Here is a 26,038-nt window from a genome sequence, read left to right on the forward strand (position 1 = left end):
ACTTTCATAAAAGTACAAACACATGAAGTGAGAGGTATATACACGATTCAACTTTATTTAAAGCATGATTAACCTGAAGCAGGACGGAGTCATGACTTAAAACACCAAAGCAAGGCTTCTAGCTCAGGCTAGCTAGCGTTAGCATATTACCTTCAAAGTTGCAAAGAAAAGAAGAAACTTAAAATTTGAAGCCTTTATCCAGTTTGCTACGTGGTGTCGTACTGGATGTCCGGACGACCCTCCGTATATCATTAACAGATACTTTAGGCAACTCCAGCAAACACCTTGTAAACTTCATCTCTGCCATCATAACGGTCTACTGTCGCTGTCTAATGTTTTTTTCCGGTAACCGGAAATGCCCAAGCATCCTTACACCAATGCGGAAGTGATGCGTGCATAGAGCCTATTGTGTGGTGTATTCTGTCTGTATGTATGCAGTACAGATTAACTAATCACCCCTCCTTTAAACCACTAGAGGGCGATCTAGGTTAAGGTCTGCTAAATGGCATATTATTTATTATTATTATTATTATTATTATTATTATTATTATTATTATTATTATATTAAGGTGAACTGAATGGTTTTTATTATATGAGGGATCAATATACTGTAATTCATTCCCCCTTATTAAAATGTAAATTAACTCACTGTCACGATAAGTGAAGTTTTCAGTTCAAATGAACCTGTTCCCAATCTCTGACTCTCCATCTTCCCACCCTGTGAGGAGGAGTCAATGCAAAACTCTGACCTCTTCCATCACTACTTATCTCACTGCAGAGTGGAGGAGAGGGACTGAAGCACTGACTAGACTGAAGAACAGGGACACACCCTAACTTCTGACAGTTCATGATGAAATATACTATTGCTTTACTACTGATGATTATAGGTTTGACAGGTAAACACTTTAAGACTGGTTTTATGTAAACAATTTGTTTTTGAGTCAAGGTATTATCTCTATGTTGCTTTGTCTCCGCAGGTGTTCATGGTCAGACACTCACTCAGTCTGAATGTGTAGTTATGAAACCTGGAGAATCACACAAACTGACCTGCACATATGCTGGATTTGGTGGCAACAACTGGAATTATTGGATCAGAAAGGCTCCTGGGAAAGGACTGGAGTGGGTTGCAGCTATTAACGATGGTGGTGGCAAGACTTACTACTCCCAGTCAGTTACGGGTTGGTTCACCATCTCCAGAGACAATAGCAAGCAGCAGGTGTATCTCCAGATGAACAGTCTGAACACTGAAGACGTATTGTGCTCAAGAGACACAGTGACACATGGAGGCTGCAGCACTGTTCAAAAACTGGTGGACACTGATCTTAGTATGAAAGTTTCTAGGGGGTGGTTTTTCAGACACAGATTAAGCAAAGTCCTGGACTGAAAAGCATTCTCAATAGAGAAGCTCAATTAAACGTGCTTTTAAAACTTTAAAAGTGCTTTTTAGTCAACGATTAGGCTTAATCTGTGTCTGGGAAACTGGCCCTATGATTCTATGTTCCACTCATGGCATCAACAACACACATTGGTTAACATATACCATGTCATACGCATGTTATACTCTCAATTCAATCTAAAATAACACCTGCCACTTGGATAAGAATATGAAGTAAACTTAATAATACACATTTAAATATGTAATGGGCCGAGTATAGATCCTTGAGAGACACCAACATTTAGATTACTATATTCTGTGACATTTCAAGACACATTGATGACAATAATAATTGTGGTGATTTTAATAACATAATGTAAATAAAGAGACAGTACAAAGTTCACTGAATTTTGTATTTCATTTCAGTCAGTAATAAAGGTTGATGCAGTTTATAACAAATATACACAATTTAGATTTTTTTCTTCTTGTTCCTCTTATACCAACTCCCTCACCTCTATGCAAATAAGCTATTTTCTGTATATAAGGAGGTGTGTCCTTCACTCAGTTTACATTGACATTTACATTTACGTCATTTAGCAGACGCTCTTATCCAGAGCGACTTACATATATATATTTTTTTTATACTGGCCCCCTGTGGGAATCGAACCCACAACCCTGGCGTTGCAAACGCCATGGTCTATCAACTGAGCTACATCCCTGCCGGCCATTCCCTCCCCTACCCTGGACCAATTGTGCGCCGCCCATGAGTCTCCCGGTCGCGGCCGGCTGCGACAGAGCCTGGATTCGAACCAGGATCTCTAGTGACACAGTTAGCACTGCGATGCAGTGCCTTAGACCACTGCGCCACTCAGGAGACACTCAGTTGGAGAAGAAAAGTTGCAGCTTCAACATAAACCTTGTTACAGTGCATTCGGAAAGTATTCAGACCCCTTGACTTTTCAAAATGTTGTTACATTGCAGCTTTATTCTAAAAATGGATTAAATAAATAAAAATCCTCATCAATCTACACACAATAACCCATAATGACGAAGCAAAAATAGGCTTTTAGAAATTTTTGCAAATGTATAAAAAATTTAAAACAGATATTTACATAAGTATTCAGACCCTTTGCTATTAAATTGAGCTCAGGTGCATCCTGTTTCCATTGATCATCCTTGAGATGTTTCTACAACTTGATTGGAGTCCACATGTGGTAAATGTAATTGATTGAACATGATTTGGAAAGGCACACACCTGTCTATATAAGGTCCCACAGTTGGCTGTGCATGTCAGAGCAAATACCAAGCCATGAGGTCGAAATAATTGTCCGTAGAGCTCCGAGACAGGATTGTGTCGAGGTACAGATCTGGGGAAGGGTACCAAAACATTTCTGCAGCATTGAAGGTCCCCAAGAACACAGTGGCCTCCATCATTCTTAAATGGAAGAAGTTTGTAACTACCAACACTTTTCCTAGAGCTCGCCGACCGGCCAAACTGAGCAATCGGGGGAGAATGGCCTTGGTCAGGGAGGTGACCAAGAACCCGATGGTCACTCTAACAGAGCTCCACAGTTCTTCTGTGGAGATGGGAGAACCTCCAGAAGGACAACCATCTCTGCAGCACTCCACCAATCAGGCCTTTATGGTGGAGTGGCCAGACAGAAGCCACTCCTCAGTAAAAGGCACATGACAGCCCGCTTGGAGTATGCCAAAAGGCACCTAAAGGACTCTCAGACCATGAGAAACAAGATTCTCTGGTCTGATGAAACCAAGATTGAACTCTTTGGCCTGAATGCCTAGCACCACATCTGGAGGAAACCTGGCACCATCCCTACGGTGAAGCATGGTGGTGGCAGCATCATGCTGTGGGGATGTGTTTCAGCGGTAGGGACTGGGAGACTAGTCAGGATCAAGTGAAAGATGAACGGAGCAAAGTATAGAGAGATCCTTGATGAAAACCTGCTCCAGAGCGCTCAGGACCTCAGACTGGGGCGAAGGTTCACCTTCCAACAGGACAACGACCCTAAGCACACAGCCAAGACATCGCAGGGAGCGGCCGGGACAAGTCTCTGAATGTCCTTCTGTGGCCCAGCCAGAGCCCTGACTTGAACGTGATTGAACATCTCTGAAGAGACCTGAAAATAGCTGTACAGCAACACTTCCATCCCACCTGACAGAGGTTGAGAGGATCTGCAGAGAAGAATGGGAGAAACTCCCCAAATACAGTTGTGCCAAGCTTGTAGCGTCATACCCAAGAAGACTCGAGGCTGTAATCGCTGCCAAAGGCGCTTCAACAAAGTACTGAGTAAAAGGTCTGAATACTTATGTAAATGTGATATTTAAAAAACTAATAAAAAACAGTTTTTTCTTTGTCATTATGGGGTATTGTGTGTAGATTTATGAGGGGAAAAAAACATTTAATCCGTTTTAGAATAAGGCAGTAACGTAACAAAATTTGGAAAAAGTCAAGGGGTCTGAATACATTCCTAATGCATTGTATATAAAGAGGAGTATCTAGCTGTCCTTCACTCAGTTGGAGTAGATAAGAGCATCTTCCACCAGTTCAGCTTCAACACAAACCATGTTCCCTGCATCTCTGCTGCTGCTGGCAGCTGCCTCCTGTGAGTCGCTCTCCATTTGGGAGGATAGAAACACACAAATAAGAAGTTAAGGATTATTATTTCAAAAGCCCAACTAATTAGTAATGCTGAGTTACTTTGGATCGTCGTCAATTGTTTTCTTTTTCACAGTTGTGCACTGTGGTGTTGAACTCACCCAGCAAGGCCCAATGGCCATAGAGCCTGGACAGTCTGACCCTCTCCTGTAATATCTCTGAGTACTCTTTGGAGTACTCATATTTGGGGTGGTGGAACGATTAGATTCAAAGATTCACTAAAAAACAAGTTAAGCATTTTCAAAGACCCTGCTAGGAGCATAGTGACTTTAACAGGTCAAAGTCTGCAGACTGAAGACACAGCTGTGTATTACTGTGCACGGCTCCACAGTGATACAAACCAGGGCCAGACCTGTACTAAAACCCTTAGCCCCTTATGAACATAACATGTTAGCTGGCAGAAATACTTATACTAATATCACAGTATTAGCACAGAACTAGTGATATTGAACTAGTGATGCAATGATATAATTTAGTAGCATTCTTCTCGTTTTATTTGTTTGTTTCCATGGGTTTGACTAATCATCCCTAATCAGGCCACTAGATGGCGAGCTAGGTTAACTGGATGGTTGTTATGGCATGAAATACAGTATAATTGCATGCTTGTTAGCAGAACATGTGGTGTTTACTAGGCAGCATCATTATGAATCCAGTATGTCCAGATTTTACATACTAAAGAAGTACTTGGTCAAAATACCCTATACAACCCTATACCCTATACTAAGAATATTTAAATAATTGTGATAAACATTTTATGAAGTAAGTTAAACGCTTAACAATCATCTAGATGTACAATACAGTGCCCCTTGAGTAGTGAAGTAATCCATGGACTGTATAAACTCTTTGTGATCTTCCCATGCTGTGAGGGGGAGTCAATGCAAAACTCTCAGCTCTTCCATCACTACTTATCTCACTGCAGAGAGGATGAAAGTCACACTGACTAGCCTGAGGAACAGAGACACATCATACTAAGTTCATCATGACATTTACTACTGTGTTTCTACTGATGATAATAGGCCTGACAGGTGGAAACTTTAATATTGCTATAAGAAAACCTTCAGATTGTTATTATGTGAGATTTTGAGTCCAGCTATTAACTCTAATGTTTCTTTCTTTCAACAGGTGTTCAGAGTCAGACGCTGATTGAGTCTGGATCAGTGGTTAAAAAGACTGGAGAATCCCACCAACTGACCTGTACAGCCTCTGGTTTAGACATAAATGGCTACTGGATGGCTTGGATCAGACAGGCTCCTGGGAAAGGACTAGAATGGGTTGCAGCTATTACTGGCAGTGATGGTGGTAGCACTTACTACCCCCAGTCTGTTCAGGGTCGGTTCACCATCTCCAGACAAAATAGCATGAAACAGATTTTTCTCCAGTTGAACAGCTTGAAGACTGAAGACTCTGCTGTTTATTATTGTGCCAGAGACACAGTGACACAAGAGGCTGCAATGCCATACAAAAACTGGTCAACACTGATCTCAGTATGTCTCTAAAAAGACTCTATGATCCACTCTGTCAGCATCAACACCATGTCATCAACAACACACACACTGGTCGACACATACCATACTCTCACATACAGGTCATATGCTCAATTATATCTAAAATAATAAAATATTAAAAACATATACTTATTGAAAATAATATAAATATCTCACAAATGAAAATGCAATTGGCCGAGTATAGATCCTTTAGGGACACCAACAGTTAGATTGCTATATTCTGTGCTATTGCAAGAAACATTGATGACAATGATAATTGTTTTTATAGTAATAAGATGCTGTAAACAAAGTGAGATTCCAAAGTTTGTAATGCAGGTTGTTGCAGCTCATAACAATCAATCTACTCAATATGTCAGTGTGATACTAGTTGATTCACTCTCTTCTTATACCAACTCTCTCAACTGTATGCAAAATTCCACCCCTTTTCTCTCTGTATATAAAGAAACGTGTGTTTCTGTGTTTCATTCAGTCGGAATTAACAAGTGCAGCTCCCACCAGTCTAACTTCAACACAAACCATGTTTCCTGCATACCTGCTGGTGCTGCTGGCATGGGCCTCCTGTGAGTTTTGGGGAGCGACATACGAACAAACAATAGAGTAATATTCAGTAAAATAATTGGAAAATATGATTCACTAAAAGTTCTATACTGTTTTGTTTGTTTTGTTTTACAGGTGTGTTCTGTCAGACTGAGCTCACACAGACAGGCTCTATGACCCTGCAGCCTGGACAGCCTCTGACCCTCTCCTGTAAGGTCTCTGGGTATTCTTTAACCAGCACCAGCTACTGTACAGGTTAGGTAGGACAGCCTGCAGGAAAAGCACTGGAGTGGGTTGGATATATATGCGGCAGTGGTAACATATATTATAGTGATAAGATGAAAAACAAGTTCAGTATCTCCAGAGACACGTCCAGCAGCACAGTAACTTTAACAGGACAGAGTCTGCAGACTGAAGACACAGCTGTGTATTATTGTGCTCGCTACCCACAGTGATACAAAACAACACAGGACCTGTACTAAAACGGAATACCCTTGTGAATCAACGAAAAGCACCACATATGACCCTCTGTGTTTCAATAGAATATAATCATATGAATAAAAATAAATGCTCTATAAAAATAAATACTTTGGGAATAAATATATACATAGCCAATAAAGAGCAGTGTACACCTTGAGGTGTTATAATTTTTATTTACAACAGTGCCAACATACAGTGCCTTCAGAAAGTATTCATACCCTTTGACTTATTCCACATTTTGTTGTGTTACAGCCTTTAATTTTCTCACCCATCTACACACAATACTCCATAATGACCCCCAATTTTAATGTTTTTATTTTAAACATTTATTGAAAATGAAATACAGAAATATCTCATTTACATAAGTATTCAAACCCCTTTGCTATGACACTCCAAATTGAGCTCAGGTGCATCCAATTTCCTTTGATCTTGAGATGTCACTACAACTTGATTGGAGTCCACCTGTGGCCAATTCAATTGTTGGACATGAAGTCCAAGGAACTGTCTGTAGATCTCCGAAATAGAATTGTGATGAGGCATAAGGCTTAAAACTGTTTCTAGAGTGTTTAAAGTTTCTAAGAGCACAGTGGTCTCAATCATTGGGAAATTGAAAAAATATGGAACTACCCAGACTCTGCCTAGAGCTGGACATCCGACCAAACTGAGCAACCGGGCAAGAAGGACCTTGGTCAGGGAGGTGACCAATAACCAAACGACCACTCTGACAGAGCTACAGAGTTCCTTGCCTGAGATTGGAGAACCTGCCAGAAGGACAACAGTCTCTACAGCACTTCGCCAATCTGGTGAATGCCTGGAGTCTCTACAGCACACCTGGAGTTTGCAAAAAGGCACGTGAAAGACTCTGAGATCATAAGGCAAAAGATTATGTGGTCGGATGAGACAAAAATTGAAATCTTTGGACTGAATGCAAAGCGCTATGTCTGGAAAAAACCAGGCACAGCTAATCACCTGTCTAACACCATCCCTACCGTGAAGCATGGTGATGGCAGCATCATGCTATGGGGATGCTTTTCAGCGGCAGGGACTGGGAGACTGGTAAGAATAGAGTTAACAATGCATGGAGCCAAATACAGGCAAATCCTTGATGAGAACCTGCTTCAGAGTGCAAACGACCTCAGACTGGGGCAAAGATTTCCATCCCAACAGGACAATGACCCCAAGCATTTAGCCAAAGCAATGATGGAAAGGCTTCAGAACAAGAATGTGAAAGTCCTTGAGTGGCCCAGCCAATGCCCAGACTTGAAACGAATTGACAAACTAGGGAATTACTGGAAGATTGCTGTTCACTGCCGCTGTCCATCTAACTTAACAGAGCTTGAGAAAATCTGGAAGGAAGAATGGGAGAAAATCCCCAAATCCAGATGTGCAAAGCTGATACAGACATAGCCAAGACAACTCAAAGATATAATTGCGGATAAATGTGCTTCTACAAAGTTTTGACTCAGTGTGAATGCTTATGTAAATGAGATTTATGTATTTCATTCTCAATACATTTGCAAGAATATCTAAAAACATGTTTTCACATTGTCATTATGAAGTATTGTGTGTAGATGGGTGAGAGAAAAAATGATTTAATACATTTTGAATTCAAGCTATAGCACAACAAAATGTATAATAAGTCAAGGGGTATGTAGTATGTAGACCAATTCTAAGGCAAAAACCATTTAACACCATAGAGATGCAAATGTGTTCTGTGTACCAAGATCGAATGTCTCCTCCCAATCCAATAGTCTGCTATAATAACTGAACTCCACAGACCATCTACCCCAGTCACAACTGCCACTCACAGTCTACTAATTTGCTTCCAGAATCTTAGAACTTCCCCACAATGAAACTTCTAGAATGTGTGTTCCTCCTGGCTCTCATCTCAGGTGAGTTAACTGGAGTTATTTCTGTCCAGTGTAGGAGAGAGGAGAGGAGCTGTGCTACTTGACTGGTGGCTCACAGTCATCTAAACTCTGTCTGTTTTTCAGCTGTTCAGGGGCAGTCACTCACCTCCTCTGAGCCAGTGGTGAAGAGACCTGGAGAGTCAGTAACACTGTCCTGTACTGTGTCTGGATTCTCAATGGATATCTACTGGATGCACTGGATCCATCAGAAACCAGGGAAAGGACTAGAGTGGATTGGATACATTGACGATGGAACCTCTGCTTATTATGCCCAGTCTCTCCAGGGTCAGTTCACCATCACCAAAGACAACTCCAAAAACCAGCTGTACTTAGAGGTGAAAAGCCTGAAGACTGAAGACTGAAGACTCTGCTGTTTATTATTGTGCCAGAGACACAGTGACACAGGATGCTGCAGCACAGTACAAAAACTGATCAACACTGATCCCAGTATGAGAGGCAATGAGGCATGTCTGTTCTTTAAACACACACACACACACTACTCAACAGTAGTGGAAAACACACTGTCCACTGATATCAATGTTATCCACATAAAACATCCACAAACATTATAAACAGTGAAAAGCACACAATTTACATTAACAAAGAAGTATGTTTTTTTGCAATTCAGACTTCATATTAGCTATTATGTTTTGAACATCTTTATCAGACAGAAATATATTAATGTGATCAGCAAACAGAAATACACTTAAACTAAAAACAGTAATAAACCAATTATAGACCCTTGAGGAACTCCACAATAGACTCCCAAGAGGGGATACTAGTTATATGGTCCCACATAGGCAAATATTATTGTTTCTGTGCTGTTCAGCATTTTATAAAAGATTAAACATATCTAGTCTGAACATCCCATATGAAACATCTGAAACACCGAGAGAAGAATGAAAGATATGGATGGTATCAATGAATAGAGCAGGAGATATATACAGATGTTGATAATTTTCATGCCAACCTGTAGCGTATTCAAGGTTTAAAAAGGCTTTTCAAGTTTTACATTTCCACTTTAAAATGTCAGACTTGATTTGCCCTAACAAAAAATGTATCACCCCAACAAAAAATGTCCATTAATTGCAATCCACATAATAATTCATATTTTCTGTTGCTGCAGGATTATTTTCCTGCTGTAGAAAACTGGCTCAAATTAAGATCCTACGTCTGTATCTCTCTCAGTCTGTATTTAAACCTCTTGAGGACGGTCTATGTAAAGTCTCCCTCCCATTCATCCCTTTATAATCAGACACTCAGCTCTGACCTTCTCATTATAGGCAGCTTGGACTGATATTACAACAAGTCCTGTATTAACTAATACTGAGCAATGGAACAGATGATTATCTGCAGTTTAGTTCTCATGGTGATGTCCATACACAGTAAGTAAAACATTACACATTGGTGCCTGAAGAATGGCTGAGTAGTTAAACTCGAAATCAGTGTAAATACCACATCTTCAACAGAGTGTTTTTCTTGCAGGTGTTTGTTGTGATATAAGGCTGGATCAGTCTCCTCCTCAGGTGAAAAGACCTGGAGACACTGTTAAACTGTCCTGTACAATCTCTGGTTTCTCAATGAGTGGATACTGGATACACTGAATGAGGCAGAACCCAGGCAAAGCCCTGGAGTGGATCAGGAGAATGAATAGCAATTATTCAGTCTACTCAGACTCCCTGAAAGGCCAGTTCACCCTGACTGAGGACGTCTCCACAAGCACACAGTTCTTAGAGGCCAAGAGTCTGAGAGCAGAGGACTCTGCTGTTTATTATTGTGCTCGACAGACACAGTGACTGAAGCTGGTGAAGCAGCTGTACAAAAACCCACACCCCCTAACAACATGGATAGCTGGTGTACTATGTCCTCTCTTTGTGTCACACTAGAATAATACTCAGTATCATTACTGTAAAGAATACAACAACAATATCTCAAAACACTACACAATAAAAGAGTCCAGCTCTAACATTCAAACTACACAACCAAACTATATTTTGTCCAGTCTGGTCAAGCTTCTTGTTGTCACATGAACAAGTATTTAAAGGCCCAGTCAAGTCAAAAACATGATTTTCTTGTGTATTATATATATATATTTCCACACTATGAGGTTGGAATAATACTGTGATATTGTGAAAATGATGATAATGCCATTTTAAAACACTGCCTGAAACCTCAGCCTGTTTTGGCGGGAGGGAGTTGTGGCCTTCCATGGTGACATCACCATGCAGTAAATTAGTTAATAGACCAATAAGTTCCAAACCTCTGCCAATAACAGCACATTTTCTGTTTTCCCAAATTCTTGTCTGAGAAATTGCTCTTTGCTATGAAGCTATTTTAGATATTTTTTTTTATTGAAAACAATCACAGTATGTTACTTAATTGTTACCCAGAAATGTGATAATCATATTGAGATAAAAACGGCTCCATTGGACCTTTAAAAAACTATTCAGGCATTATGAAGCTGTTCCGCATTTCTGAATTCTATACTTAATCCCTGTGTGATCTTCTCACCCTGTGAGGAGGAGTCAATGCAAAACTCTGAGCTCTTCCATCACTACTTATCTCACTGCAGAGTGGAGGAGAGGAACTGAAGCTCTGACTAGACTGAGAAACAGAGACACACCATAACTACTAATAGTTCATCATGACATTTAATATTGTGTTTCCACTGATTACAATAGGCTTGACAAGTGAACACTATTAGACTGTTTTTACTTGTAAAATAACGCTAGCTGAGGTTATGAGTCAAGGTATTTTCTCTAATGCTACTTTGTCTCCAGAGTTGTTCAGGCCAGGGTCAGACATTGACTGAGTCTGGACCAGTGCTTAAAAAGCCTGGAGAATACCACCAATTGACCTGCACAAGTATGGGTAGCTGCAGCCCAATATGGCGACCGGAGTATGGGTGATTGGGTGTATCGAAATGAGTGGGTGTCTGGAAAGCGAATCAGCTAATTGGGCAGATTTGTTGCCACTCAAGACTGTTTTGCGTGGCTGATTTGGCTACACTGTGAGTCATAGTAAGCCGGCGACCGGTGCTCCAGTGTTGTGCCTGCCGACTTGTATCAAGGTTGTGTCGCCAGCAGTAGCTACGTGGCATTTTATTTCAAGTAGGACAGCAGCCTACACAATAAATAACTAATATTGATAACCATCTAGATTTACATTTACGTCATTTAGCAGACGCTCTTATCCAGAGCGACTTACATTATTATTATTTATTTTTTTCATACCCCCTGTGGGAATCGAACCCACAACCCTGGCGTTGCAAACACCATGCTCTATCAACTGAGCTACATCCCTGCCGGCCATTCCCTCCCCTACCCTGGACCAATTGCGCGCCACCCCATGGGTCTCCCGGTCACGGCCGGCTACGACAGAGCCTGGATTCAAACCAGGATCTCTAGTGGCACAGCTAGCACTGCGATGCAGTGCCTTAGACCACTGCGCCACTCCTTGATACTCCTTGATACATACATACAGCATCTGCTACAAGACCATGGTGCTTGCCTACGGAGCTGTGAGGGGAATGGCACCTCCGTACCTTCAGGCTCTGATCAGTCCCTACACCCAAACGAGGGCATTGCGTTCATCCACCTCTGGCCTGCTGGCCCCCCTACCTCTGCGGAAGCACAGTTCCCAACTCATGAAGTAACAGTATACACCCATCATCAATACTTTTAATAAAAAATAAACAACCGTCAGTTTTAAAACTGAAACTGTACAATTATTTATGTTAAAAGAACTGTGAAATACGACTCAGATTTATCCTCTGGCTTAAAAACAGAAGTCCAACCTCTCGTGGTACAGTAGCTCAATGTATGGTAGTGGCATGGTAAAAAACAGAAGAAAAGAAACAGCTCAATCAAAACCGTCTAACCTATAGCAGAGCGCTATATTATTGTGACAGAGACACAGTGACACATGAGGCTGGTGCGTCGTACAAAAACGGGTCAACATTGATCTCAGTATGAAAGTCTCTAAGAGACTTGATGCAACCTCATTGGCATCAACGACACACACTGGGAGACACTGTAATAGACAGATCATATTCTCAATTATATCTAAAATAATAGAACATAATAAAACATTTAAAAAACATACTTGCCATTCTATTTATCAAACATATGAAGAAAGGTCATACAACTGAAATTGCAAATCAAAGTAAAATAAAATATCTAATGGACCAAGTATAGATTGTTGAAGGACACCAACAGTTTCTATATTAAATGATCATGTACAACGAATAATTATATAATGAGTGTAAAAAACATTATGAACATCTGGTCTTTCCATGATATAGACTGACCAGGTAAATCCAGGTGAAAGCTACGATCCCTTATTGATGTCACTTGTTAAATCCACTTCAATCAGTGTAGATGAATGGGAGGAGACAGATTAAAGAAGTATTTTCTAGCCTTGAGACAATTGAGAATTGAATTGTGTACACTGAGTGTACAAAACATTATGAACACCTGATCTTTCCATGTTTCACCCAGAATATTGGATTTTTTTCATCACCGGATTTTTGATCACCGGATATTCGGCCAGTCTGCACAGCGCGTTATCGACCCAGAACATATCAGTTTTTCCGCCGGAATCACTGAATCACTGGACCTTTAACTCCGGATTCATCGCTACCAGCTGGCTACAACAAAACGGACGTAGCACACGCTAGCCGTGGCCTCTTACTCACTAGCGCCACCACCGGACCTTATGATAACTCAGCTATACAGCTGATATCTGCTGGACTGTTCCTTTTACGGTACTACATCCTGTTTATGTTTAGCCTCAGCCCAAACATGGTTAGTTTATTGTTGTTTCGGTTATTTCTAATTGTACTATATCACTGTAGACCCCCCAGCCTAGCTAAACCTGCCTTAGTGTAGCTCCTTTGTTCCTTCCCCCATACACTCAGAGACCGACTCAATTGATGCCTCTAGAGATACTATCTCTTTCATTGTTACCCAACGCTTAGGTTTACCTCCACTTTACTCATATCCTTCCATATCCTTGTCTGTACATAATGCCCTGAATCTTTTCTATAACACCCGGAAATCTGCCCCCTTTATTCCTATGTACCCAACGCACTAGAAGACCAGTTCTTAAAGCCTTTAGTCAGTATCCTTATTCTAGTCCTCCTCTGTTCCTCTGGTGATGTAGAGGCTAACCCAGGCCCTGTAGCCCCCAGTATCACTCCTACTCCCCAGGAGCTATCATTTGATGACTTCTGTAATAGCAAAAGTCTTGGTTTCTTGCACATAAATATCAGAAGTCTACTTCCTAAGTTTGAGTTATTCACTGCGTTAGCACACTCTGCCAACCCTGATGTTCTAGCAGTGTCTGAATCCTGGCTCAGGAAGGCCACCAAAAATTCTGAAATTTCCATCCCCAACTATAACATTTTCTGTCTAGATAGAACTGCCAAAGGGGGTGGAGTTGCAATCTACTGTAGAGATAGCCTGCAGAGCTCTATCGTACTATCCAGGTCTGTGCCCAAACAGTTTGAGCTTCTACTTCTAAAAATCCACCTTTCCAGGAAATAAGTCTCTCACTGTTGCCGCTTGCTACAGACCCCCCTCAGCCCCCAGCTGTGCCCTGGACACCATATGTGAATTGATTGCCCCCCATTTATCCTCTGAGTTTGTACTGCTTGGTGACCTAAATTGGGATATGCTTAACACCCCGGCCATCCTACAATCCAAGCTAGATGCCCTCAACCTCACGCAAATTATCAACGAACCTACCAGGTACAACCCTAAATCCATAAACATGGGTACCCTCATATATATCATCCTGACTAACATACCCTCTAAATACACCTCAGCGGTCTTCAACCAGGATCTCAGCGATCACTGCCTTATTGCCTCGCGTCCGATCGGTCCATGGTCAAACGACCACCCTCATCACTGTCAAACGCTCCTAAAACACTTTAGCAAGGAGGCCTTCCTAATTGACCTGGCCCAGGTATCCTGGATGGATATAGATCTCATTCCGTCAGTAGAGGATGCCTGGTTGTTCCTTAAAAAGTAATTTCCTCTCAATCTTAAATAAACATGCCCCATTCAAAAAATACAGAACTAAGAACCGATATAGCCCTGGTTCTCTCAGACTTGACTGCCCTTGACCAGCACAAAAACATCCTGTGGCGTACAGCATTAGCATCAAATAGTTCCCGCGATATGCAACTTTTCAGGGAAGTTAGGAACCAATATACACAAGCAGTCAGGAAAGCAAAGGCTAACTTTTTCAAACAGAAATTTGCATCCTGTAGCACTAACTCCAAAAAGTTTTGGGACACTGTAAAGTCCATGGAGAATAAGAGCACTTCCTCCCAGCTGCCCACTGCACTGAGGCTAGGAAACACTATCACCACCGATAAATCTACAATACGAGAATTTCAACAAGCATTTTGCTACAGCTGGCCATGCTTTCCATCGGCTACCACTAACCCGGCCACCAACTCTGCACCTCTGCTGCAACCTGCCCATGCCCCCGCTTCTCCTTCACACAAATTCAGACAGCTGATGTTTTGAAAGCGCTGCAAAATCTGGACCCCTACAAATCAGCTGGGCTAGACAATCTGGACCCTTTCTTTCTAAAACTAGCAGCCGAAATTGCCGCAACCCCTATTACTAGTCTGTTCAACCTCTTCTTCATAACGCCTGAGATCCCCAGAGATTGGAAGCTGCCGTGTCATCCCCTCTTCAAAGGGGGTGACACTCTAGATCCAAAGCTACAGACCTATATCCATTCTTGCCCTGCCTTTCGAAAGTATTCGAAAGCCAAGTTAACAAACAGATCATCGACATTTTCAATACCACCGCATCTTCTCCGCTATGCAATCCGGTTTCGAGTGGTCACGGGTGCACTTCAGCCACGCCAAGGTCCTAAACGATATTATAACCACGATTGATAATAGATACAGTAATGTGCAGCCGTCTTCATCGACCTGGCCAAGGTTTGACTCTGTCAACCACCGCATTTATTGGCAGACTAAATAGCCTTGGTTTCTCAAATGACTGCCTCGCCTGGTTCACCAACTACTTCTCAGATAGAGTTCAGTGTGTCAAATCGGAGGGCCTGTTGTCTGGACCCTATGGCAGTCTCTGTGGGGGTGCCACAGGTTCAATTCTTGGGCCGACACTTTTCTCCGTGTATATCAATGATGTCGCTCTTGCTGCTGGTGACTCTCAGATCCACCTCTACGCAGAGACGACACCATTTGTATACATCTGGCCCTTCATTGGACACTGTGATAACGAAACCTCCAAAACGAGCTTCAATGCCATACAACAACTCCTCCAGTAGCCTTCAACTGCTCTTAAACACTAGTAAAACTAAATGCATGCTCAATCGAACGCTGCTAGCACCCGCCCACCCGACTCAGAATCACCACTCTGACGGGTCTGACCTAGAGTATGTGGACAACTACAAATATCTAGGTGTCTGGTTGAGACTGTAAACTCAACTTCAGACTCACATAAAGAATCTCCAATCCAAAGTTAAATCTAGAATCGGTCCTATTCCCGCAACAAAGCCTCCTTCACTCATGAAACATGCCCTCGTAAAACGACTATCCTACCGATCCTTGACTTCGGATGTCATTTACAAAAATAGCCTCAACACTACTCAGCAAATTGATGTGGTCTATCACAGTGCCATCCGTTTGTCTCCAAAGCCCCATACACTACCCACCACTGTGACCTGTACGCTCTTGTTGGCTGGGTCCTCACTACATGTTAAGTCAGTCAAACCCACTGGCTCCAGGCCATCTATAAATCACTGCTAGGCAAATCCTCGCCTTATCTTAGCTCATTGGTCACCATAGCAGTACCCACCCGTAATCTGCGCTCCAGCAGGTATATCTCACTGGTCATTCCCAAAGCCAACACTCTTGGCCGCCATTCCTTCCAGTTCTCTGCTGCCAATGACTGGAACGAATTGCAAAAATCTCTGAAGCTGGAGACTCTTATCTCCCTCAATAACTTTAAGCATCAGTTGTCAGGAGCACCTTACCGATCACTGCACCTGTACACAGCCCATCTGAAATTAGCCCACCCAACTACCCTCATCCCTATATTGTTATTTATTTTGCTCTTTTTGCACCCCCAGTATTTCTATTTGCACATCATCTCTTGAACATCTAGCATTCCAGTGTTAATACTATTGTAATTATTCTGCACTATAGCCTATTTATTGCCTTACCTCCATAACTTGCTACATTTGCACACACTGCATATATATTTCCTGTTGTATTTCTGACTTTGTTTTTTTTACCCCATATGTAACTCTGTGTTGTTTTTATTGCACTACTTTGCTTTATCTTGGCCAGGTCGCAGTTGTAAATGAGAACCTGTTCTCAACTGGCTTACCTGGTTAAATAAAGGTGAAATAAAAAAAATAAAAAAAATGACATAGACTGACCAGGTGAATCCTGATGCACAACCAAATTTCGAAATTTGCTTATATTAGCAATCCCAGTGGTAGTACCCAATACTACTCCCAGTCAGTTCAGGGTCAGTTCACCATCTCCAGAGACAATAGCAAGCAGCAGGTGTATCTCCAAATGAACAGCCTGAAAACTGTTTATTATTGTTATTGACAGCCACAGTGACACAGGAGGCTGCAGCGCAGTACAAAAATGGGTCAACATTGATCTCAGTATAAAAGTCTGTAAGATGAGTCTGTGCTCCATTCTATCAGTAACTCCATGGCATGAACTACACACACACCGGTCGACACATACTTTTGTAGACAGATCATATGCTCAATTATATTCAAAATAATATATTCAAGTATTATATATCACTAATAATTGTATACATGATTGTTACATTCTGTGCAATTCGCAAAAACATCGAAAACAATCATTACTGTGTTATAATAACATGCTGTAAACAAAGAGAGAATCAACATTTCACTCAACTTTGTATTTCATTTAACAGTTCATGATGCAGGTTGGTTTAGTTTAACCATTTAAATCATTATTATCCCACCCAATTAAAATCATTGACTTATGAGATCAATAGGTGTCTTAAAATAAATCAATATTATTTTGAAAGAATATCTGTCAAATAATTTGCATACAGGAAGGGACCAGGATATCTGGTCACAATGCAGAGACAGTGGACGGATAAGAGACTGTCACGATTTAACTGGATATTAACCCAAATGCAGACAACTACACCGAGCCAGAGAAGGTTTAACAGGTTTATTTACAAAGTTCAATTTGTCCAGGTTTCCAAAAATAGGGGAAGAGCAAGTCCAGGTCTACAGGGAGGGTAACCAGATCCAGGTTCTGAGCAGGAGTGGTAACCCGTAACGTCCTAGTGTCCGTGGTGAGTCCAAAAGGGATGTCCAGTAGTGGGAAAGCAGGATGGTGGTGGCAGGAGTGAAGCGGAGGCAGGAGTCAGGTTCCAATAATCCCTGGCACAGGAGAAAAGTAAATAGAACAGGCCAAAACACAAAGAGCGAAAACAAGCAGGTTGAGTCAGCAGCGAGATTAACAGTGGTCGCCTTGACTATGATCTGACGATGAGTGGCAGAGTTTGACCGGCTCTTTAAGGCTGAGGTGATTATGGTGGAATGAGCTGCAGCTGGAACCCTGACTCCCGTACACCAGACTTCACTCCTGCAATCAAGAACAGACAGAGGGAGGGGGGAGAGCAGAGAGAGAACTACCTAGCAGCAGTAGGCTAACAGTACCCCCCTCTCACGGACGCCACCCGGCGGCCGACAGGGTTTATCAGGATGTAACCTATGAAAATCACGGACCAGAGCAGGATCCACAATGAAGCTCCTGGGAACCCAGGAACGTTCCTCAGGACCATAACCCTCCCAATCCACCAGGTACTGGAAACCACGACCCGGCGGCGTAACATCCAGAAGTCGCCGGACAGTGTAGACAGGACCACCACCCACGATCCTGGGCGGAGGAGGGGGACGAGAGGGCGGGCACAGAGGGCTAACAGACACAGGCTTAATCTGGGACACAGGAAAAGTGGAATGAATCCGGGAGGCAGGAAGCTGTAGTTTAACCGCCGCAGGGTTAACAAAGACAGTATTTTGAATGGTCCTATAAAATGCGGCGCCATCTTCTTAGATTCCACTTTCAATGGAAGATCACGTGACTTAAGCCATACCTCTGACCAGGAGAGTAACCGGGAGCCTGGGACCCGGTGACGGTTGGCTTGCCTCTGCATGTACGACTGAAGCTCTGGGACAGAGCTACCCTGGCCTTTCCTCCAGACCTTGAAGCAGCGGCGCATGTGGGACTGCACCAAGGGTACCGCCAGTTCCCTCTCTGAGAAGGGAACAGGGGAGGTTGATAACCCAGAGCACACAGAAAGGGAGACAAACCAGAGGAAGCGTTAGTCAAGGTGTAGTATGAGCATATTCCACCCAGGGGAGCATGGAGCTCCATGACCCAGGGTTAGACCCTGTGACACAGCGCGAGAGCGGTCTCCATCTCCTGGTTCGCTCTCGGCTTGCCCGTTGGTCTGGGGGTGATATCCAGAGGACAGGCTGGATGTGATGCCCAAAGCTTTACAGAAAGCTTTCCATACCTGGGAGACAAACTGGGGACCCCTGTCAGAGACAAACAGTGGGTAGACCATGAGAGCGGAACACATGTTCAACCAAAATATCAGCAGTTTCTCTGCAGTGGGCAGTTTAGGTAGGGCCAAAAAAATAGCAAACTTAGAAAAACGATCAATTACAGTAAGAATGACAGTCTTTCCAGACGAGGGGGAAGTCCAGTGACAAAATCCAATGCAATGTGGGACCAGGGCCGGCTGGGTATTGGTTGAGGTCGTAGATGACCAGCGCTGGCCTGGAGGAGTTCTTACGCGTGCACATATCGTACAAGCAGCAATGAAGGCTCGAGTGTCCGCTTCCCATCCTGGGCCACCAGAACTTCGCGTCGAAAAGTCAAGGGTTTGAGTAACTCCAGGGTGACAGGTAAGGGGAGACGAGTGAGCCCACTGGAAGTACCTGGGAGCGAACAGACTCAGGGACAAACAACCGGTTAGGAGGACCGCTCCCAGGGTCAGCTTGTGGATGTTGAGCCTGTCTAACCTAACCCTTCGATGTCACATGTAATGGCAGCAATACTGCAGGTAGGAGGCAAGATGGGTTCAGGGTTACTACCAGTATCAACAGGTAGAATGAACACGAGACAGAGCGTCCAGGCTTGACGTTGCTTGACCCAGGACGGTAAGACAGAGAAAAATTGAATCTACCAAAAAATAGTGCCCACCTGGCTTGACGGGGATTGAGCTGCTTTGCTGACTGGATGTATGCAAGATCTTTATGATCCGTACAAACGATGAAGGGTTGTTCCGCCCCCTCCAACCAATGCCGCCACTCCTCGAGAGCCAGCTTAACGGCGAGCAGTTCACGATTACATCATAATTCCTCTCTGCCTGATAAAGTTTCCGTGAAAGAAAAGCACAGGGATGCAGTTTGTCATCTTCAGGTGAACGTTGTGACAACACCGCACCTACCCCAGTGTCGGATGCATCCACCTCCACGACAAACTGGCGGTCGGGTCAGGCTGCATCAGAATGGGAGCTGAGGCAGGGCGATGTTCCAGCTCTTCAACGCTGATTCGCCCTTCATTCCGAGCTGAAGGTAGTGAGATGGAAGTGAGAGCGGTGAGTGGCGCAGCAATGCGGCTGTAGTCTTTGATGAACCTCCTGTAGAAGTTCGCAAACCCCAGGAATCGTTGAAGTTTGCGGGTGGAGGGGGCTGGAGTCCGTGACAGCAGAGATCTTAGCTGGGTCCATCCCGCAACTCCCCCTGAGCTATTATGTAACCCAAAAATAGGTTTCAGACACATTCAATTCACATTTCTCCATCTTCACAAATAGTTTGTTCTCCAACAACCTTTGCAACACCTGGCGCACATGCAGTTCATGTTCCTGGGAGGACTCTGAGTAAATCAGGATATCATCCAGATAGACAAAAACAAAACGATTCAACATGTCCCGAAGGACATCATTCACTAGTGCCTGAAAAACAGCAGGGGCATTAGACAAACCAAAAGGCATAACCAGATACTCAAATGTCCCAAGGGGTGTGTTGGAAGGCAGTCTTCCATTCATCACCTTTACGAATGCGCACCAGGTGATACGATTTCGTAGATCCAGTTTCGTAAAGATAGTTGCACCATGAAGGAGGGGAAAAGCAGAATTAATTAAAGGCAGAGAATATTTGTTCTTAATGGTGATGTTGTTAAGTCCACGGAAATCAATACAGGGTCTGAGGGTCTTATCCTTCTTTCCAACAAAAAAAGAATCCCGCTCCTACAGGTGACGGAGGAAGGACGAATAATACCTGCCGCCAAGGAGTCCCGAATGTAGTTCTCCATAGCCTCCGTCTCCGGGCGGGAGAGATTGTACAGGCGACTGTTAGGGAGAGGCTCCTGGCTGGAGGTCAATGGCGCAGTCAGTATGGCGGTGAGGAGGAAGAGAAGTAGCTCTGTGTTTGCAGAAAACGGATGCCAGGTCATGATACACGTCAGGGACAGCAGAGAGATCCATGGACTCCAGTGGAGGTTGAGGCACAGTGCTGGCAGGGGTCTGAGCAGAACACAAACAGTTCACATGACAAAATGTGCTCTGAGACAAACAGGAACAGTCTGATGAGTAATACGGGTCAACAATTGTCCATTTAGACCCTTAGCCTGCAGCGGACGGTCCATAGGAACAGTCTCTAAATCCATTTGTTGAGCCAACTCTCGATCCAAAAAGCTTTCATCGGCACCAGAGTCAACCAGCGCACTAACAGGGAAATTCTGGGACTGCCACTGGAGTGATGCCTGGAACAGAATGCGGGGAGAAGAGGAAGAATCCGCTGCTCGGCTCACCAAAACTTCTCCCATTAATGATGAGCCGGCCCTTTTCCCGGACGAACTGGGCAGGAAGGAACGAAATGACCAGCTTCTCCACAATACAGGCAGACCCGAGCCTGAATACGACGTGCACGCTCCTCTGAGGACAACTGCACGACCCACCTCCATGGCTCCGGGTTCAGTGCTCCAGACGAGGGAAGACTCGCCCGGAGGGAAGAGGCGGGAGGAGTTGGTTGACGACAGACAGGTTGCTTGGAACAACACTCTCCCCGGCGGGCTCCCGAATCCGACCATCCAACCTGATGGTGAGTGAAATAAGATTATCCAGCGTAGGCGATTCATCATATGACACCAATTCATCTTTCAAAGTCTCAGAAAAAGCATTAATGAACACTCCGGTAATGCCTCGTCATTCCAACCACTCACTGCCGCTAAAGTCCGAAACTCCACTGCCATCTCCGCCACACTGCGAGACCCCTGCCGAAGAGAAAACAACCGTTTAGCAGCCTCCTTGCCCCGACTGGGGTGGCTCGAAACCTTCCTCATCTCAGTGGTGAAGGCAACGTAAGCGTTGCAATGTCCGACTGACTCTCCCAGACCGCGGATCCCCAGGAACGAGCGGAACCGCTAGTAGAGTTGATAAGGTAGGCACACGGGCTCTTTCTGAGGCGTAGGTGAGGGGCTGTTGTTCAAACACTAACGAGCATTGAGTCAAAAATCACCACAGGTTCCCATGTTCCCGCCATAGCGCCTGGGAGCAGGAACAAAAGGCTCTCTGATCTGGGCTGGAGGAGCAGGAAAACAGGTGGAGCAGGAGAAGGAGCAGTTTGTATGCTATGAACGAGGGGTGCATTATTAACTTGGGTAGTAAGGGCAGACACTTGATTGGTGAGTAATTGAACCTGATTAAGCAGCATCTGACTGTTCTCAGAAATAGTCTTAAACAAAGTATCATGTTGGCCAAGTAAAATGCCCTGATTGGCTATGGCAGTCCGAATTTGAGTGCACTCTGGGGTGGTATCCGAGCTACTGTCTGCTGGGTTCATGTTGGTCAGATCATACTGTCACGATTTAACTGGATATGAACCCAAATGCAGACAACTACACCGAACCAGAGAAGGTTTATTTACAAAGTTCAATTGTCCAGGTTTCCAAAAATAGGGGAAGAGCAAGTCCAGGTCTACAGGGAGGGTAACAGATCCAGGTTCTGAGCAGGAGTGGTACCGTAACGTCCTAATGTCCGTGGTGAGTCCAAAAGGGAGGTCCATTAGTGGAAAGCAGGATGGTGGTGGCAGGAGTGAAGCGGAGGCAGGAGTCAGTTTCAAATAATCTGTGGCACAGGAGAAAAGTAAATAGAACAGGCCAAAAACACAAAGAGCGAAAACAAGCAGGTTGAGTCAGCAGCGAGACTAACATGGTCGTCTTGACTATGATCTGGCGATGAGTGGCAAATTTGACCGGGTCTTTAAGGCTGAGGTGATTATGGTGAATGAGCTGCAGCTGGAACCCTGACTCCCGCACACCAGACTTCACTCCTGCAATCAAGAACAGACAGAGGGGAGGGGGAGAGCAGAGAGAGAGCTACCTAGCAGCAGTAGGCCTAACAGAGACACATTTTACTACCTTGTGTACATGCAACGGCTACAATGTGGGCACAATCAGAATGTGGATAAGATCAGGACAAAGGAGCGCCTGTATAAACAGGGCTCATGACAGGAGCAGAACCACTGAACTGTAGTGGGAAAACAAGTTGTCCACTGATATCAATGTTATCCGCATTAAATCGTCCACACACTTTATAAACAGTGAAAACACCTTATTTAAACAATTCAGTTCATACTAGCTATCACAATTTGATCATCTTTATCCAACATAATTATAATCATGCAAAACAGAAATCAGCAAACAGAAATAAACTAAAACTAAAGAGTAATGGACCATGTATAGATCTTTGGGAAACTCCACAAGTTAGATTTTTGAAAGGGGGAGATAATAATTATGTTGTCCCATTTAGGGAAAAAATGCTTGTTTATGTGCTGTTCAGCATTATACTGTATACAAAATATAAAAGATACAGTATGAAAAACAGAGAGCCGAATGAAGGACAGGAGGGAGGGAATCAGGGTATGGAGCTTGATTTCTCCCCTCTCAGTTCCTATTTGGAAGCCTCTAGATGACAGTCTATGCAAAAGCCTCCCCCTTCATCCTTTAGAATCAGACACTCAGCTCTGGCCTTCTCAATAACAATGTGGACTGTCTGGAGTTTAGTTCTCATGGTGATGTCTGAAATAAGTAAGTGACAATATTGTCCACTAGAATGAATGGCTCATCATTTTCGGGAATTCTTCAGAATTCATCTGCTACAAAGTTGTCTATCAAAATGTTTAAAGATGTAACTGTTTATGTGTATGAATGTTTCCACTCTAAAGTTTTTGGATTTCATTTTCACAGGGTTTCATGGTCAGACACTGACTGAGTCTGGAACAGTGGTTAAAAAGCCTGGAGAAAAAACAACTGACCTGTACAAATGTGTGTTTGGTGGAAATATTGATGCAGCTTGGATCAGACAGGCTCCCTGGAAAAGGACTGGAGTGGGTTTCCTCTAATAGCAGTGGTAGTTGTTCTACACCCCCAGTCAGTTCAGGGTCGGTTCACCATCTCCAGAGACAACAGCAGTAGGTGTACAGTGCATTCGGAAAGTATTCAGACCCCTTCCCTTTTTCGACATTTTGTTAAGTTACAGCCTTATTCAAAAATTGATTAAATTAATTTTTTCCCTCATCAATCTACACACAATACTCCATAATGACAAAGCAAAAACAGGTTTTAAATACCTTATTTACACAAGTATTCAGACCCTAAATTCAGACTCTAAATTGAGCTCAGTTGCATACTGTTTCCATTGATCCTCTTTGAGATGTTTCTACATGTGATGGGTGATTTGAAAGAGTAAGGCGCAGGAGGGTAAATCACAGAATACAGAGTTTATTCCGAATACAGAGTTACGAGGATAGCTAAACAGTCCAGTGCGTAAAACAGGCGCACTGGAACAAAAACAGGCACACAGGGAAAATATACCCCGGCAATACAATTTACACGGAGTTCAACCCGAGCTACTCTCTCCTCACATTAAACAATCACCCACAAGGACAAGGGGGCAGAGGGAACACTTATGCACGTACTAATGAGGGGATATGAACCAGGTGTGTGTAATAGACAAGACAAAACAAATGGAATGGATGAGATGTGATGCGGCAGTGGCTTGAAGGCCGGGTGGACGACAAACGCCGAAGCCTGCCCGAACAATGAGAGGAGGCAGCGGAGGAAGTCGTGACACTACAACTTTATTGGAGTCCACCTGTGGTAAATTCAATTGATTGGACATGATTTGGAAAGACACACACCTGTCTATATAAGGTCCCACAGTTGACAGTGCATGTCAGAGCAAAAACAAGCCATGAGGTTGAATAAATTGTCAGTAGAGTTCCGAGACATGATTGTGTCAGAGGCACAGATCTTGGGAAGGGTACAGAAATATTTCTGCAGCATTGAAGGTCACCAAGAACACAGTGTCCTCCATTGAAGACCACCAAGACTCTTCCTAGAGCTGGCCGACCAGCCAAACTGAGCCTTGGTCAGGGAGGTGACCAAGAACCCGATGGTCACTCTGACAGAGCTCCAGTGTTTCTCTGTGGAGAATGGAGAACCTTCCAGAAGGACAACCATCCTGCATCACTCCAATCAGGCCTTTATGGTGTAGAGTGGCCAGACGGAAGCCACTCTGCAGTAAAAGGCACATGACAGCCCGCCTGGAGTTTGCCAAAAGGCACCTAAAGACTCTCAGACAATGAGAAACAAAATTCTCTGATCTGATGAAACCAAGATTGAACGCTTTGGCCCGATTGAACATCTCTAGAATGACCCAAAATAAGCTGTGCAGCGATACTCCCCATCCAACCTGATACAGCTTGGAGAGGATCTGCAGAGAAGAATGGGAGAAACTTCCAAATACAGGTGTGCCAAGCTTGTAGCTTACCTACGAAGACTGGAGGCTTTAATTTCTGCCAAAGGTGGTTCAATAAAGTCCTGAGTAAAGGGTCTGAATACTTTTGTAAATGTGATATTTCTAAAAACCTGTTTTTGCTTTGTCATTATGAGGTATTGTCTGTAGATTGATGAGGATAAAAACCAATTTAATCCATTTTTGAAAAAGGCTGTAACTTAACAAAATGTGGAAAAAGTAAAGGGGTCTGAATGCACTGTATATATACTCCTCTGTAGCTCAGTTGCTAGAGCATGGAGTTTGCAACGCCAGGATAGTGGGTTTGATTCCCAGGACTACCCATATGTAAAATGTATGCACTCATGACTCTAAGTCGCTTTTGAAAAAGCGTCTGCTAAATGGCATATGTTATTTTTATATTACAGTGATAAGCTGAAAAAAAGTTCATTATCTCCAGAGACCCTTCCAACAACACAGTAACTTTAACAGGACAGAGTCTGCAGACTGAAGACACAGCTATGTATTATTGTGCTCGAAGACCACAGTGATACAAACCAGGACAGGAGTACAAAAACGGAATACCCATGTGAATCAAGCACAAGTGCAACATATGGCCCTCATTTATTCAATATAATATAATAATATCAATCGAAGAACTGCTCTGTAAAATAAAACTTCTTATTGATACACTGTTACTA

General features: G+C 43.4%; 2 gene segments (V, D, J or C); both read left to right on the forward strand.

Annotated features, from left to right (window-relative positions):
• The first annotated feature begins 3,956 nt into the window (after positions 1 to 3,956).
• LOC123482549 lies at positions 3,957 to 6,351 on the forward strand. The segment is given in 4 exon segments: positions 3,957 to 3,996; positions 5,172 to 5,533; positions 6,024 to 6,114; positions 6,227 to 6,351. Coding segments are annotated over 4 exon segments (618 nt in total).
• A 2,023-nt stretch (positions 6,352 to 8,374) lies between these two features.
• Positions 8,375 to 8,843, forward strand: LOC121551814. The segment is given in 2 exon segments: positions 8,375 to 8,463; positions 8,566 to 8,843. Coding segments are annotated over 2 exon segments (321 nt in total).
• Positions 8,844 to 26,038: the final 17,195 nt, after the last annotated feature.

This window comes from Coregonus clupeaformis, chromosome 35 (assembly GCF_020615455.1).
Source record: "Coregonus clupeaformis isolate EN_2021a chromosome 35, ASM2061545v1, whole genome shotgun sequence".
Classification (NCBI taxonomy): Eukaryota; Metazoa; Chordata; class Actinopteri; order Salmoniformes; family Salmonidae; genus Coregonus; species Coregonus clupeaformis.